Source organism: Vicia villosa, linkage group LG6 (genome assembly GCF_029867415.1).
Source record: "Vicia villosa cultivar HV-30 ecotype Madison, WI linkage group LG6, Vvil1.0, whole genome shotgun sequence".
NCBI lineage: Eukaryota > Viridiplantae > Streptophyta > Magnoliopsida > Fabales > Fabaceae > Vicia > Vicia villosa.
In genome coordinates this window covers 22,421,513-22,439,602 of record NC_081185.1, presented here as the reverse complement: position 1 = coordinate 22,439,602, position 18,090 = coordinate 22,421,513, and the positions used below count along the sequence as shown (strand labels likewise).

General features: G+C 42.2%; 1 protein-coding gene across 1 annotated transcript in view; it reads left to right on the top strand.

Annotated features, from left to right (window-relative positions):
• Nucleotides 1-976: 976 nt before the first annotated feature.
• LOC131613359 (uncharacterized) overlaps nucleotides 977-18,090 on the top strand; it is a 35,806-nt gene continuing 18,692 nt past the window's right edge. Inside the window, exons 1-2 of the mRNA XM_058885033.1 lie at nucleotides 977-2,221; nucleotides 2,312-2,703. Of these exons, the coding sequence (XP_058741016.1) occupies nucleotides 977-2,221; nucleotides 2,312-2,703 (1,637 nt within the window). The remainder of the gene's footprint in view (nucleotides 2,222-2,311; nucleotides 2,704-18,090) is intronic.

The window sequence follows — 18,090 nt, the reverse complement described above, 5'->3', positions numbered from 1 at the left end:
CTTCCTTTGTTAGGTTTTCTGATATTCCTTTCCCTTATGGGATAAATATATTGGTGGCGACTCTGTTCATTTTTCGCGAGCGTGCGACAGCTGGCGACTCTGCTGGGGATGTTGCTAGACCTGTTGCTGATCCATCCTTAGTGAGTCGATCCTAGCCTACGTTTGTTTGTTTATTTACTGGGTGTTTACTTGTTTTTATGTCTATATCTTGTATATATGTTTGCATGTTTATTTTCTGCTTGCATATCATGTTTATTTCTGTTTGCACATCATGCATATGGATTATATTCTGTGTTCCTTGGGGTCTTCTGTTCTGTTTTGCAGGTGGGGGGTTTGCATGAGGTAAAAGGCCCACTACCCAGGCCAAGTGACACCTAGGATTAGCGTGGATGCTCATGTTGGCTACCGTAGCGCTTGCTATGGATGAGTTCAACATGGGGTACCACAACTGGGCGAGGTTCTTTCATGGAACACTGTGTCTGGCACGCTTGTTGCCTCAAACACTTTGTACCCCATGGGAACTGTAGACCCTAGTGACCATTAGGGACCACCTGTCCGTGTCTAGAATTCATACCCGTGAGTTTGGGGAGGGACAGGATACTAGCCTTCATCATACCCGGATTTTCACATTGCAGACTGAAGCCGAAACTTTGAACTTGTTATACCCAGTGTTACTCAGATATTCAGAATTGCGAGAGGCACTCAGTCTCTCACCGCATTGCACCATGACACATCATGTTACTGCATCCACCTCACTTCATTTGAGGAGAATTCTAAAGTCCACTTCAAAAATAAGAAGAAAAGAAAAAGAAAATGAAAAGGAAAAAGAGAATATTTTTTACTTCACAAAAAGAAAAGAAAATATGCAATTACGAATGGACTTTAGGATTCTCCCGATGAAATGCATTCCGCCATATCATTTAACATGCATGTTTATTTATTTTCAGGAACATTTGGCTTTGTCTCCGACCAACTCATGGCTCCCCCATTGAAGACTGGTAGTCGCAACATCTCCTACACATTTCTAAATCCGAATCTGGATTCTCTCGAGTGTTTGGTTAAGAAGATCACGCCAGATGAAATAACCAGGTTCCGTGAAAAGTATGGGTATATTCTGAGTCTCCTCAAGATGCCGTTCACCAAATACGAGCAAGAAGGAGTTCATACCTTGCTTCAGTTCTACAACCCTTCTCTCCGTTGCTTCACGTTCCCTGACTACCTTTTGATTCCCACATTGGAAGAATATTCTCTTTTCCTTGGTGTTCCGATCAAGAAGGGGGAAGTTCCGTACTATAGCACCATGGAGGCTCCCACTTCTATTGAAATCTCCAAGGCTCTTTATTTGAGCAAGTCAGTTGTTGATGCAAATCTTTCCGAGAGAGGAAAATGTCAGGGTTTTCATATGGAGTTCCTGGTCAAAAGAGGGTGTGATGCGGCTGAAGCGAAAGAATGGGACACTTTTAGGGCTATCTTGGCTCTAAGTATCTATGGTATCCTAATGTTTCCGAACGTGCCTGATTTTGTTGACATGAGTGCAATCCATTTGTTCATTCTACAGAATCCTGTTCCTACACTCTTGGGGGATGTTTATCATTCAGTTCACCAAAAGAACCGTCAAAAGAAGGGTTTGGTCAGATGTTTCGCTCCTTTGCTATACCGTTGGTTCAGATCACATTTGCCTGAACGTGGAGCTTTCGTCGATAGTAGGCACACCTCTAAATGGGCTGAAAGGATTATGGGACTTAGAGCCAAAGACATTGTATGGTATAACAGATCTTTGGAAGACAAGGAGGTTATCATGAGTTGTGGAAAGTTCAATAATGTGCCCCTCATGGGTGTTAGAGGTGGGATCAATTATAATCCCGTCTTGGCTAGGAGAACTTATGGATATGCTTTCGTCAATCCTCCTGAGCAATCTGAGATAGCTGAGAACATTTTCTATCATGTGGTCACCAACACTGGGCAGATGGAAGAAGCTGTGCAAGCCTGGAAAAACATTTGTTGGAGAGACAAGAAGCATTTTGGTCAAAGGGACTGTGCGACTTATGAAGACTATACTAAGTGGGTCGAAACTGTGGCTAATACCCAAGGGATGCCTTTCCCTATTAAGGATCCTTTGTACCCTCCTGTTGGCGCACAACCCAACATCGTCTCCATGCCTCGTTATAATGAGACTGTTGAGCAGAATCGGAAATTGACTGAACAGATGGAGACAATGCAGGTTAAGATGAATACTGATAGGCAAGAGAAGCTTTCTGCCCTTCATAAGTTGAAAATGAGAGAAATAGAGCTTGAAGAGTTGTATGCCAAGGGAAGCACTTCTCAAAAGAGGCCGAGAATGGTTGTCGATCCCAAGTCCACTAAGATTCAAGAGAGGAAGATCAAAGAGCATTATGAGGATCAGTTGGCGGAATTGACAAAGAGGCTCCAAATCCAGACTGATATAGCCAAATCAGAGAAAGCCCGTCGAAAGAAAGCAGACAAGCTCCTTCTGGAACGTCAGGCAAAGATTGAGGGGTGTTATGAAGAGATTCGCGAGTTGAAGAGTCGAATGGAGGAAAAGGGCCAAAGTGATACTCAAGCTCAAGAGGAAGCCAGAGGTTGGGAATTGAGAAGTCGTTACTTGGAGACCATGCATTTCAGAAAGGACCTATTGATTCAAGAAGTTGTTAAAAGACCAACCCATGCTGAGACCAAAAAGCTGTTTGAAGAAATGAAGGCTTGGAGCTATAAGAACATTGGAGATAGCCCACTCCGTCATTTGGACATGGGAGATCCTGCTTAGTATTGGTTTTTGTTATAGAATCACCACCAGTCTTGTTGGATGGGGTTCTTATTTCCATTTTCTGTATTGTTGGCTCATGAGAGCAGAATATTCTGTACTTCAAACATGGTTGTGGAGTTAATGGATTATGGTTGTTTATCTTGGTTGCGCTTCGTTATTTCTCATTATCTTGTAGTGTTGGTTCGAGACAAAGCCGAAAATTCTTGGAAATAATATAACATGCACACATGCACCCATGCACTCATATCATACTGCATTTTTCAGGTTTTCTATCAGGTTCTAATTGGGGTCCCTTCCAATTCCAGATTTCTTTTCCAACGACGAAGCTGACTTTCTTACATCCTTACCGCACCAGGAGCAACGAGAGAATCATGGATCAATTCGAACAGAGTCAAGCTGCCCTCCGTAGGGATATGGATGTTATGGGGGAAAGAATGACCCAACTTATGGAGACTTTTCATGTCGTTGTCCAAGGGCAAGAAGAGCTCAGAAAGAGCGTTGCTGGGTTGATCAAAGATACTCCTACCAATTCTGCTGATGGGGGAGTAAAAACTAAGGAGATTCCTGTTGAGGGTATAGCAAAGGTAGTGGATGACCACCATGAGGTTATTGATCTTGAACATGATCTTACTGCTGAATTGACTGAGACTGCTAAGATGTACCAAGCTCTCGAAGAACGTCTCAAGGCCGTTGAGGTTGCTAAAACTTCGAGTTTCGATACCGCTGCCCTGAGCTTGGTACCTGGAATTGTTATTCCACCGAAGTTCAAAGTGCCAGATTTTGATAAGTACAAGGGAGTTACTTGTCCAGAAACTCACATTCGTTCTTACTGTCGTAAGATGGCCGCTCACGCCGAGAACGAACCTCTGCTTATGCATTTCTTCCAGGACAGTCTCACAGGAGCTCCGTTGGAGTGGTATATGAAACTTGAGAGGGCCAATGTCAGTACTTGGGGAGGACTTGTTGATGCCTTTCTGAAACAATACCACTACAATACTGCTATGGCTCCTAGCCGTGCCCAACTGCAAAATATGTCACAAAAGTCTGAAGAATCTTTCAAAGAATACGCCCAGAGGTGGCGTGAACTTGCTGCTCGAGTTCAACCTCCTCTTCTTGACCGAGAATTGATTGATCTGTTTATGGGTACTCTGAAAGGGCCGTACCTTCAACACATGGTTAGTAATACTTCTCCGTCCTTCTCAGATGTGGTTATCATTGGTGAACGGGTTGAGAACTGTGTAAAAGCTGGTACCATTCAAGGTGTTACTAGTCCTAGCAACTCAAGTGGTAATGGTAAGAAGCCGTATTCTGGGTTTGTGAAGAAGAAAGAAGGTGAAACCAGTACTGCTTCAGTTGACCAAGGTAGAACTCCAGTATACTCTGCTGTTCCACCTCCTTACTACCCGACGCCATATACTGTTCCCAATCCGTATGCCCCTCAGGCATACGCTGCTGCATTTCCACAACCATGGATGGCACCCCAGCAGCCTTTCGTACCACAACCACAAGTTGCTGCTCCTCAGAATCGTCAACAGAATCCTAGGCCTCAAGGTCAAAGAGCTTCACAAAGGCAGAGGTACCCTGATAGGCGTATAGATCCAATTCCGATGCCATATGCACAGCTCCTTCCCCAATTACTTGCTGGTCAGTTGGTGCAACTCCGTGAAATGGGCCCTCCGCCTAGTCCTCTTCCTCCAGGATATGATGCTAATGCTCGCTGTGAATTCCACTCAGGCGCCCCGGGCCATACTATTGAAAAGTGTAGAGCATTAAAGTACAAAGTTCAGGATCTCCTTGATGACAAACTTATCTCGTTCACTCCTACTGGTCCTAATGTGCAGAATAACCCTATGCCTCCTCATGCTGGTGCGACCAATGCTATTGAGTTATGTGATGATCAGATCCTAGTAAATGATGTTAATGAGGTAAGGATGCCGCTAGCAGTTATCAGAGAATATCTTATGCAACAAAAGGTTTTGTGTGAGCTACATGATTACTGTTTGCAATGTTCTTCTAACCCTGAGGAATGCACTAGGTTGAAAGAAGAAATCCAGAAACTAATGGATGAAGGTGTTCTTAGAGTGGAAAGGGTCGTTCCTGTCGAAGATGTGGCTACTCTAGAGATACCTTACTATCCTGCTGAGGTGTCGAAGAATCAGAATACTCCTTTGGTCATTCGTGCTCCGAGTACTCCCTTGGTCATTCAGGCTCCGAGGACTCCGTTGGTTATTCAGGTTCCCAATGTTCCTTCGACTCCTTCAACCTCGTCTATTGTTCCCTCTCCTGTGAATGATTCTAAGGCTGTTCCTTGGAGTTATAATGCCGTGTATATTCGAGGGAAGAAGGTTGACTGTCCTCCAGTGGGTACTTCGAGTATCACAAATATTACTGGCACTAGTGGTATTACCCGTAGTGGTCGGATTTTTGCTGCCCCTCCTCCGCCTCCTAAAGAAACCAATAAAGAGGCTAGTACACAAGCAAAAGGAAAGCAAGTTGCTGTTGATCCTCCTGTAACACGTAATGCACAAGATGCTGAGCAACTCTTGAAGATCATTAAGAAGAGTGATTACAAAGTGATTGACCAACTTGATCAGACCCAAGCCAAGATCTCCATCTTGTCTCTCTTGGTGCATTCTGAAGCTCATCGTGATGCTCTGATGAAAGTTCTGGCTTCCGCTCACGTAACTCAAGACATTACCGTGCCTCAGTTTGAAGGGGTTGTGACCAACATTGCTGCTGGTAATTGTTTGGGTTTCTCCGATGACGAACTTCCACCTGAGGGTAGGGCACATAACAAAGCGTTGCACATCTCAGTCAAGTGTCTGGATGCTGTGTTGTCTCGAGTTCTGATTGATACAGGTTCTTCTCTTAATGTGATGCCCAAGACTACTTTGTTTAAGCTGAGTATGGATGGGGTTATGATGAGACCGTGCACTATGAGTGTCAGAGCGTTTGATGGTTCTAGAAGGTCCGTAGAAGGGGAAATTGATCTGCCTGTCTTGATTGGCCCTCACATGTTCTATATTGCCTTCTATGTTATGGATATACGTCCGTCATACACTTGCCTCTTGGGTCGTCCTTGGATTCATGCTGCTGGGGCTGTGACATCTACCCTCCATCAGTGTTTGAAATTTGTTGTGAATGACAAGATTGTTGTGATCACTGGTGAAGAAGATTTGATAGTAAATAATCTGGCGTCATACCGTTATGTTGAAGTGGAGGGAGAGATACAAGAGACGCCTTTTCAGGCCCTGGAGATTGTGTCGGTTGATAAACTCCCCGTGGTTGAGAATAAGAAGGAACTCGGAGCGCCCCTCTCGTCTCTAAATGATGCTAAGGCCTTCCTAGAAGCTGGCACTCCCCATAGTGCCTGGGGCAAGCTGATTGATGTTCATGAGAAGCGAGACAAGTATGGCCTTGGGTATCAACCATCTTCTTCTACTCAGCTCAGCATAATTCCTGGAAAGAAGGTGATTCCCCCCATTTCTCAAGTGTTCGTCAGTGCAAGCACCAGTTCTGGAAGTCAGGTTCTCGCCGTGGATGATGATGATGAAGAAGATCTCTCCAGATTCATTTGCCATGCTGCGCCTGGACAGGAGCTCAACAATTGGACTATCTTGGACGTCCCCAGAGTCACTTTTATGGAGATGTAATTTTCTTGTTTCGATAAGTCATATGCTTCGCCCTAAGCATTTTGACCGCTTGTATAAAGAAGGGCCCCCATGTTGTTTCAATTTGTTTAATATTGAATGAAAATCATATCTTCGCATGCAATTACTGTTCCATTTCTTTCATTTTTGTTTTTTACTTTAAAAAACTTTTTCAAAAATGGCAAAGCTTTTCTTTTCCCTTTTTCTTTTTATGTGTTGCATTCTAAGGCATAAATCACCCATCGTGCAGATCCGGCTCGAATTCCATCAAAAATGATAATGTTACAGTTCCACGTCTTAATATCCTTGAGAATCCAATTGACCAAGCTGATGAGGATAGTGGGGAAGATTGTGAAGTCCCTGAGGAATTGGCAAGACTCTTGAGACAAGAGGAGAAATCTATTCAGCCACATCAGGAAGCCATAGAAATCATCAACCTCGGTTCAGAAGAAGCAAAGAGAGAAGTCAAGATAGGGGCCGCTTTGCAAGATGATGTAAAGAGAAGGTTGATTGAGCTGCTCCGAGAGTATGTTGACATCTTCGCCTGGTCATACGAAGACATGCCTGGTTTAGACACGGATATAGTTATGCACAGGTTACCGCTCAAACCAGAATGTCCGCCTGTAAAACAGAAACCACGAAGAACTCGACCCGATATGGCTTTGAAAATCAAGGAAGAAGTTGAAAAACAGTTGAAAGCAGGCTTCTTATCAGTATGTGAATATCCTCCTTGGATTGCAAACATAGTACCCGTTCCTAAGAAGGATGGGAAGGTACGCATGTGTGTTGACTACCGAGATTTGAATAGGGCAAGTCCGAAGGATGATTTCCCTCTGCCTCATATTGATGTGCTAGTCGACAACACTGCTCAGTATTCGGTGTTCTCCTTCATGGATGGTTTTTCTGGCTATAATCAAATAAAGATGGCTCCTGAAGATATGACCAAGACTACCTTTACTACTCCGTGGGGTACGTACTGTTATAAGGTGATGCCTTTTGGTCTTAAGAATGCTGGTGCAACATATCAACGGGCAATGGTGACTCTCTTCCATGACATGATCCATAAAGAGATTGAGGTATACGTCGATGATATGATTGCAAAATCCCAAACTGAGGAGGAACATTTGGTATATCTTGAGAAACTGTTTGCTCGTCTGCGAAAATTCAAGTTGAGGCTTAATCCAAACAAGTGCACCTTTGGGGTGCGATCTGGAAAGTTACTTGGATTCATTGTGAGCCAACGAGGGATTGAGGTCGACCCTGATAAAGTAAGAGCAATACAGAACATGCCAGCACCGAAGAATGAAAAAGAAGTTCGAGGGTTCCTTGGGAGATTGAATTATATAGCCAGGTTCATTTCTCATCTCACTGACACTTGTGAACCCATATTCAAATTGCTGCGCAAAAATCAAGATATCCGTTGGGATGATCATTGTCAGGAAGCCTTCGAAAAGATCAAGCAGTATCTCCAAGAGCCACCAATTCTCATGCCTCCAGTTCCTGGGAGGCCGCTTCTTATGTACTTAACTGTGCTTGAAGGATCTATGGGGTGTGTGTTGGGCCAACATGACGAGTCTGGTCGAAAAGAGTGCGCCATTTATTACCTGAGCAAAAAGTTTACCGATTGTGAATCCCGCTACTCACTACTCGAGAAAACTTGCTGTGCTTTGGTATGGGCTGCTCGCCGACTGAGGCAGTATATGTTGACTCATACCACTCTATTGATCTCCAAAATGGACCCGATAAAGTACATCTTTGAAAAGCCGGCTCTTACAGGAAGACTAGCCCGATGGCAAATGCTTTTATCAGAATATGATATCCAGTATGTCACACAGAAGGCCATCAAAGGGAGTGTCCTTGCAGATCATCTTGCTCATCAGCCATTAGAAGAGTATCAGTCAATGAAGTTTGACTTTCCTGATGAGGATATCATGAAACTGGATGATGATGAAGGACCCGAACCAGGGGAGCGATGGACTCTCACGTTCGATGGTGCATCAAATGCTATGGGCCATGGTATTGGGGCAGTTTTGACTTCTCCTCGTCAAACTCACATCCCTTTTACAGCTAGAATATGCTTTGATTGCACGAACAATGTCGCAGAATACGAAGCCTGCATAATGGGTCTCGAAGCAGCCATTGATATGAGAATCAAGATCCTTGAGGTTTATGGGGATTCTGCCTTGGTTATACATCAAGTGAGAGGTGATTGGGAGACACGACACCCCAATTTAGTTCCTTATAAGGACTATATCTTGGAGTTGCTGCCCGCTTTCGAGGAAATCACTTTCAATCACATCCCCCGAGAGGAAAATCAATTGGCAGATGCTTTGGCTACTTTGGCGGCCATGTTCAGAGTTAGCTCCCCTAAAGAAATGCCGGACATAACGATCCTCCGTTACAAGGAACCTGCCCATGCATTCCCTGCCCATTGTCTCACTACTGAAGATGTGTATGATGAAAAGCCATGGTATTACGACATCAAGAGGTATGTTGAGAAGCAAGAGTATCCCGAAGATGCTACGATTGGTGATAAGCGAACGCTTCGGAGGTTAGCATCCAAATTCTTCTTGTCAGGAGACGTCCTGTACAAAAGAAACTATGATTCAGTTTTGCTCAGATGCGTGGATAGACACGAAGCAGAATTGATCATGCGGGAAATTCATGAAGGATCCTTCGGAACTCATTCCAGTGGACATTCTATGGCCAAAAAGATCTTGCGAGCAGGATATTACTGGATGACGATTGAAAGTGATTGTTATGTGTACGTGAAGAAATGTCACAAATGTCAAGTGTATGCTGACAGAATTCATGTTCCTCCGACTCCTCTGAATGTCCTGACATCGCCTTGGCCCTTTGCTATGTGGGGCATAGACATGATCGGACGGATAGAGCCACAAGCTTCAAATGGACACAGATTTATTCTTGTTGCTATCGACTACTTCACCAAATGGGTTGAAGCTGCTTCTTACAAGAACGTAACCAAGCAAGTCGTTACTCGCTTCATCAAGAAGGAGATCATATGCCGATATGGGGTTCCAAACAAGATCATCACTGATAACGGGTCCAATCTTAATAACAAGATGATGGCGGAGTTGTGTGAAGAGTTCAAGATTGAACATCACAATTCGTCACCCTATCGGCCAAAGATGAATGGCGCAGTCGAAGCTGCTAACAAGAATATAAAGAAGATTGTCCAGAAGATGGTTAGAACGTATAAAGATTGGCATGAGATGTTGCCATTTGCTTTGCATGGCTATAGAACTTCTGTCCGTACTTCAACTGGGGCAACCCCCTTCTCTCTCGTCTACGGTATGGAGGCCGTACTACCTGTCGAAGTGGAAATCCCTTCGTTGAGAGTCTTGATGGACGCCAAACTCGATGAAACAGAATGGGTTCAAACGAGGCTTGATCATCTCAATCTAATTGAGGAGAAACGCTTATCTGCTATCTGCCATGGCCAGTTGTACCAAAAGAGGATCAAGAAAGCGTATGACAAGAAGATTCGGCCTCGAGAATTCCACACAGGTGACCTAGTCGTAAGGAAGATCTTGCCAATTCACACTGATCCAATGGGCAAATGGACTCCCAACTATGAGGGACCATACATTGTGAAGAAAGCATTTTCAGGTGGTGCTTTAATCCTGACAAAGATGGATGGGGAAGACGTTCCGCTTCCAGTCAATTCAGACTCAGTCAAAAAATACTACGCATAAAAGACCCGCTAGGTCGACGTACCTAGGCAAAAATAAGGGCATCCCGGCAAACCAAAAGGGTTTGGGCAAAAATTAGGGATAAAACAAAAAAAGAAGAATAACCCGCTAAGTTGAAAACCCGAAAGGGCGACTTAGGCAAAAAGGGGTATCCCGCTGTATTGAAAACCCGAAAGGGCGGTCCAGGCAAAAGTTAGGGATCAAAAGCGAGAGGCTGCAGTCTGAATATCCTTCACAAAGACCACTATACGCCCTTGGCAGAACGGACAGATCAATCCAACCACTACCCTTCTGAAGCAAAGCATTGGGAGGATCGAGGATATGGGAACTGTAGCAATATCAGTTTTAGTGGAAACCCGAGCATTTCTCTTTGCCATTTTGCTCTTTGCATTTGTATTTTCTTTTTTCGCAACTACCTCATTTAGGAGTTGCTTCCCTGTACAGAAGCCTATTCACAGGCATTCCATCAATAAAATGATCTTTTGATGCAAAAGCTTTCTTTCTTTCTTTTCATTTTTACGCATGCGAGGTGTGATTTAATTCGTTATTAAACATTGCATTGAAAGCGTGGGGGCAATAATCACAAAATCAAAACGAAACATGATGTTACATAAACATAAAAGTGTTCTAAGGGGCACCATTTGCACCCAAATGTTGTTTTCTGTGCAGGTTGCAGGTTCTAGCCGTCATCTTGGCTCATAGTATGTCACAAAGGTCATCATCATCCCGCGTGAAAGTTCCAGAGTATAATTCATCAGTACTGGTAAGCATGGGGCACCTGAAAAGGTCCACATCCCTCTCTCACATGGCAGACGAAGAGTGGTCTCTCAAAACTCATGATTCCCCAAGCAGCTTAGGATGTAAGGAAAGTCGAGCGAAATCATTTCATCCCCAGCAGGGCTATGTTCCAACCCTCGACGCAGTTACCAATAATCTTTGGTACTGTAGGGTTCCAATGTCAATTCACAATGACGGTTCAATAATCACAAGGCAACGGACCCCAATGATCCCACTCCTCTGCCTCACCAAAGCCTTTATTTGGCACTTTGCATATAGTGTTCATTGCATTCATGTTGCATCCTCAAAAGCGTAGCATATCCGTCAAAGCGGATCATTACGCCATAAAAAATTCAAACATGCATACAAAGCATAAGCCAGATAATGCAAATCATCCCTCAATCAAGACGACGATACTTCCCCACATAAAAAGTGGTCCTCACAAACTCCAATTGATATCTGCTACTCCATTACAAATCTCCTCCATCCACGGTGCCGATACTTGGTTTTACCAATCCCCAATCCCCAGTCTAAGTGTTTTCAATAATCTTTTTATGGATCGTAGGTCTGTCAACCTTATCCTCATCTTTTGCATATCCTTGTGGATCGTAGGTCCGTTGACCTTATCCTCGTCTTGCATTCTCGTGGATCGTAGGTCCGTTGACCTTATCCTCGTCTTTTTCATTCTTGTGGATCGTAGGTCCGTTGACCTTATCCTCGTCTTTTTCATTCTTGTGGATCGTAGGTCCGTTGACCTTATCCTCATCTTGCTTTCTTGTGGATCGTAGGTCCGTTGACCTTATCCTCATCTTGCTTTCCTGTGGATCGTAGGTCCGTTGACCTTATCCTCATCTTTGTCATTCTCGTGGATCGTAGGTCGGTTGACCTTATCCTCGTCTTTTTCATTCTTGTGGATCGTAGGTCCGTTGACCTTATCCTCATCTTGCTTTCTTGTGGATCGTAGGTCCGTGGACCTTATCCTCATCTTTTGCATTTCCTATGGATCGTAGGTCCGTTCACCTTATCCTCATCTTTTTCATTTCCGGTGGATCGTAGGTCCGTTGGCCTTATCCTCGTCTTTTCATTTCTGAGTCAGTAGACCCTATCATCCCGTCAGACCCATACTTTCCAAATCACAGTTTCATACAACAATCATTTCCATTGAGAACCTTGTATTGGCACCTTGGCTACGTTACAAGCTATCTCCATTCATCCATTACTCATTGTAAATTCTTCCACCAGGAAAAACAAAAATTCTCTTTCCCCAGCAGATATCAAAACAAAAATTTAAAGAATAAAGATCACTCCATCTTTTCAGGACAAATTTCAGGTCTTCGGTATTTAATCTTCTTCTACTTCGAGTGATCGAAAGGCTAGCGCCAATCTCACCTTCGAGTATAAGACGATTAAATAGGGGCAGCTGTCATACCCCAAATTTGTCCTACCATTTTATTTTTAACTGGCTTATGTCTCTCATTTCACTTGCATACCTCCATTAGGTCATCTAACTCATCATGCATCATTAATCAATAAATTGACATGAGATCGAGGATCCTTAGAGGTTACTAAATTCTGCAGGCTTGATTTGATTGGTTCTCCTTTTGAACAAGATCCACAAGGGATTAAGATTTCATTCAAGGACTTGGAATTTAAGGACTAAGGTCACATTGGGTTGGTTAACACTGGATCATTTGTGAATGTGAGCTTTTGATGAGCTCTTTTGAATTTAGAATGGAGGGAGATTCGGAGTTTTCAGTATCATTCCAAGCACTGAGAATCCTTAAAGCAAAGAGGTGAATTCTTTTCATTGACGATAATCACACAAGGGTATAAAGTGCGGAATAACTTAAAGAAGTCATGCGAAAATTCAAAGTGGAATGCAAAGTCGGAAAGAAGAAGATTCAAGCTTTATTTGGAAAGGTTTTGTCCATTATTACATCCACCAACAGTTCATCCATTTCCAAATCCTTCATATTACAAATTATACAAAAAGGCCATTCACTTTCAAAATATTACAATGCCATCACATCACTTACACTCAAAGAAATTACACAAAGTACTTCATTACAAATCCATACATTACTTTATAAATCCATTACAAAAGTCAAAACACAAAAAAGACACAGGTGATCCTCCTAAGGCCTAGTGTCCTTCAAAATCTTCAAAGACTCTTTCGCCCAGCTTCATGTTGTTGCCATGGTGCACCATGTGTCGCTTCCATCTTGCATAATAAGACTGTTGCCTGCACATAACCGATAAAATAAAACAGGCATACTTCTCCAGTCAACTAGAAAAGACCAGGCAACAATGCATAAAGCGGTTCGAAACCACGCACCTTCATCAACACGGTGCCAAACCTGCAACATACAAAAAAATATCATTAACCACACTGCATAAACCCCTTTACAACCAAAACAGAATTAATAGCATTCAAACATTAAAACCATCTACCACACACACAGCCCTGTATAGTTCCTTTTAACCCATCCACAACTAACCAAAAAAACCGGTTCAGAGATTCCTCATACCATATACATTCAGCATACACACATACATTCATAATCAAATTCATTCACAAAACAGCCCCTGTTAGTCCATAAAAACCATAACAGTCCCTAACATTCACCAGCATAGCAGCAGCCTATTCTAGCATATGATATCAGTCCAGTACATACCATACGCATTCAAAATCACAACAATCAAGCTAGCAGAACTTTATGTCATAACAGCACAACCAGTTTCCTAACAGCCCTAGCAATTACTAACAATTTCCAATTTTGCAAAAAGGACAGCATAACCATATACCTTTCAAAAAACCGGTCCCTGCATTATATTTAAATCAAAGTTCAGCTCCATTGACAAACAAAATCCAAGCCTTCTATTATTGTCCAAGACTTATCCCGCACGTGACACTATCATCTATCATCAGGCCTGCCCAAGAAAATAAAAATAACAAGGTCGGTTCTATGAGTTAGTCACTAACATTCCAATTTAATTCAGCCACGATGCATTTCAACCCGAACTTCGAGTCCTATACATGATAAAAGGCAAACGTTTGTTCAAGCATGGTTCGGTTCGTACCTGTACACGACTCACGCATACCATGATAGCCTCATCATTCCTCACCTCCGAGCCAATCCGAATCGAACCCTGCACAGGATATAACAAAAATCAGTTCAGCCTCCAGACACAGAAAATCAGAAAAAAACAATTACCAACATATTTCCAAGTCCCACACTCACAAAATCAAAACTTCGCTCAAAGAGTCAAGCCCCACATTCAAGAACTAAAAAAGGCGTGCTGCAATCATACAAGTCCCACATCTAAGAACTCATATTGATTGCCCAATCATTGCTGTATAAATAGTCAGCTCCACCCACTCAGAAAGGGACACCTAGAAACACCTAAGCACTATCATCTTCCATCACTGTCTCGCTTGCAGACTCTGAAGGAAGGATTGTGAAACCCCAGTTCAAACATTCTCCTCCCAACTCACTCACTCACTAAAGCTCTCTCACCATTGTTGTACGAGACTTCACTTCGAGGTCTCGTTTCAATTGAGCTCAGCCACCACCTCACCACAACCTCACTTGCAACTATTATCGTCATCACCTTCAATCCACTCATTCTCACGCGCAAGAACTAGCAACAACGAAACACAGAAGAAAAAGAAGAAGTAAGACGAAACGGAAATGACCGAAGGCGCGAGATTCGCAAAGAAGCCTATGCCTACCTGAATCGTGGACCTCTTCATCTGTTGCGCATCTGAGGCTCTTATTATCTCCCCCGGTTTTCTTCAACGATCATCTTCAACTCGCACCCCAGGTAAGCTCGCTGAATCTGCGTTCTCTATCTTCTTCGCTTGTTCTTGTTATTGTTGTAAAGAGCGAATCTCCCTGAGTATTTCCCCTATAGTTTCGGTGTGAGATTTGTTTTCTTCATCGCTCAATCAAGCTCGTTAGACTTTTAGGGTTTGTGTAGTGAGATGACGGAGGACTTAAGAGAGACGGTGGGTTGAGTAGTATCATTCGAAGGTGGCCGCTCGGAGAAGAAGATATCTCCGGCGCCGTTTGGAGAGAGGAAAGAGGAGAACGAAAGAGAAAATCTGAGTGAGGGGAGATGATTCGACACTTCTCAACCCTATCCCTTTTTTTCTTTTTTCTTGTAATTAACATCAATATTAATTAGATTGATTAGAATTAACTAGGACTAATATGAATAATAATCTTTTGGATCATGAAAACCTGGATCATTACATTGGGCCTGCACCGAATTCCTATTATCCTTTTGGCCCCTGACACTGCAGCATTTTTGACAAACAAATCTACAACAAAAAGCTCTTCTGGGCTCTTCCCTTTGGGCCTGTGCGCCCTACTGTCCTTCACCACCATGAGTTCAATTAACACCCCCCTGATTCACATTTTAAAATTGCTAGAATTTTAGATCTTTTTACTTAGATTTTCCCACTTTCTTTTAGGCAATAAAATGACTATTTTCCCCTTATCTTTTAGACTCTTAATACAATTTTTTTGACATAAGAAATAGTCATAAAAAATAGTAGATTTTAGGATAGTTTAATTTTGACATTTAATTGATTGATTTCTTTCATAAAAACCATAAATATAATAGTACTTTTAATTCACTTTTGTGCTATATTTTGACTTGTTCTTATTCATGCCATTTTCAATATTCTACTTTTTGCTTTATTTTTCATGTTCCTTTATTCCTAACCTTAGGTAGAAACCATGATAATAATAAGTAGAATTCCCCATTCATATTAGGCTAGTTTTCTTAGGCTAGTTCTTTTTCTTTTCAACATTAAAACATCTAAAAATACTTGAATAAATTTCCCTTAAAAAATGCCAAGAAAACTCATAAAAAATGACTAATAAATACTTTGACTAATAAAAAGGGAATGGAAGCTTGTAACTTCTCTTGCTTAAGGGATGTTCGAGTGCTTGTGGCTCCCTTGCTTAAGGGTTCCATTCAGGCGTAAGTTCCCAACCTTTAAAAAACACAAACCAAAGAGTAACTCGAGTTTCCCTTGCTTAAGGGATTTCCTCGAAACACTCAAACTCTCTCTCTCTTCTCTCGCTTTCTTAAGGGCACCGTTATTTCCGCTCCATTGCATCCTAGGCTGTCCCCTTGTGCAAGAGCGCGAACGTTAACGCCGCCCAACTAAAAAACACAAAAACAAACAAAACTATGGAGCCGAACTACGGCGCTCTAATTCCTGAAAAGGATACGTAGGCATCAAGTCGCGGGGCTTGAACGAGCACACTTGTAAATATTCTTTCTTTTCCCCGTATTTCTTTTGCATTCATTCGCATATAGACATAGACATAGTTAGACACCCATTAGATAGAAACAAACATAGGTGGATACCATCGAGTACGATGGGCGCGAGGGGTGCTAATACCTTCCCCTCGCGTAACCGACTCCCGTACCTTGATACTCTGGTCGCAAGACCTTGTTCCTTCCTTTGTTAGGTTTTCTGATATTCCTTTCCCTTATGGGATAAATATATTGGTGGCGACTCTGTTCATTTTTCGCGAGCGTGCGACACTTAGCATGATGCCCCTGATTGATCGGGAAATAGTTTGAAATCCACTTGGGATGTATGCCTTTGATTGTTTGGCATTTGAGAGATTTTGGAATCTTGACTTGATTTCCCCAGATTGATTGGAAAAACGTGTCGTGCCCCTTGTATACATAAGAGACGTTGCTTCTCGGAGTAATTCTGTCTATCGGGATAACTTCCAGTCATTAGTTATACCCTGTGCGAGTTCTTTCTGATGCTAACATTTGAAATTATGTAGCAGAATATGTTTAATAATGAATTCGTGAGATGCAATGCATACGTCTGTCTTGAGTTTTTGGAAAACATTAAAACAAAAGATGTAAAAGCGTGATATTGTAAAAACATGCTATTTGTAACAATGTGATGTTTGTAAAAACAGGATATCAACTTAACATTTGTAGTAAACCTTAAGGAGTCGGGATACCTTTTTGGTGACAGTATGCTTTCGAACTAACCATGCTTCAATTAGGACTTTCAAGGGTTATAACGTGGCTTGGTTCACGGTTTAAGAAACAAAGGATAATGGCTCAAAATTTATTTATACCCCTCCCCTTCTTCGTGATGTTCTTCAGTCCTGAGCTCAGTTAATTCAACTTATGCATTCAGGTTCCAAGAGACTTTTGGATTTGCACCTTTGATCATGATGATGGTTCACAAGCAAAGAGAACTTTTGAGATGGCAGTCACTTCTTCCTTTTGGTAGTCACAACATTGTGTTGTTCAGGAATTTATTGACTTCTCTGTTTTCATCTTTTTGATATCCCTAACTTTTTCCTGAACTGTTTATTTTTGAGATTACAGTAAGCGGGATGCCTTGATTTTTGCCTAAGTCACCTTTTTGATTTTTGACTTGGCAGGCTTTTTTTTTGTATATATGTTTTTCATTGGCTTTTGATTGACATCTCCAACACTTCTTTGATGTGTGCGGATGAATGCTTGCGATTGAAAACTTTGTTGAAAGATGTACTGAATGATTTTCTTAAAATAGAATGCACAGCCAAATTAACTGAGAACTACCCTGCCCCAGGTTATGATCAAGGGTTTTAGTACAAAAAAAAACTTCTACTTCTTAGGCTCAAAGGGGTTGACGAGGGATTAACATCCTTATATCTCCACTCTTTAGGAATTGAAACAATGCCTGTACATCGTCAGCATAGTCCATTCAAAAGCATATTGTATGAGGTTGCGGTATTGTTTTCGTCATCCTCCCTCAAAAGGTATACAACTTTAGCAGGAGTTGAGTATCATAGAACATATGGAAAGTAAAGATGCAGTTTAGATGAGTGATAGCGAAATAATTTATTCAAGACAAGCATATGCAATGCACTGATGATGATTATTAAAACAGATAATGTCTATCATAATTCGAGTGTTTAAACAAACAGAAAAGAAACATGCAAATGAAAGTAGATCTAATGATCCAAAAGTTCGTCCGTCTAGACATCAATCAGTCTTGTCATGACTAGGCATAGGATCGGTGATCACCACAGGAGTTTCAAGAGGATTGAATTTTGTTTCTCTGTCATTGATCAGATCTTGAATCTTATTCTTCAATGTCCGACAATTGTTTATGTAATGTTCAGGA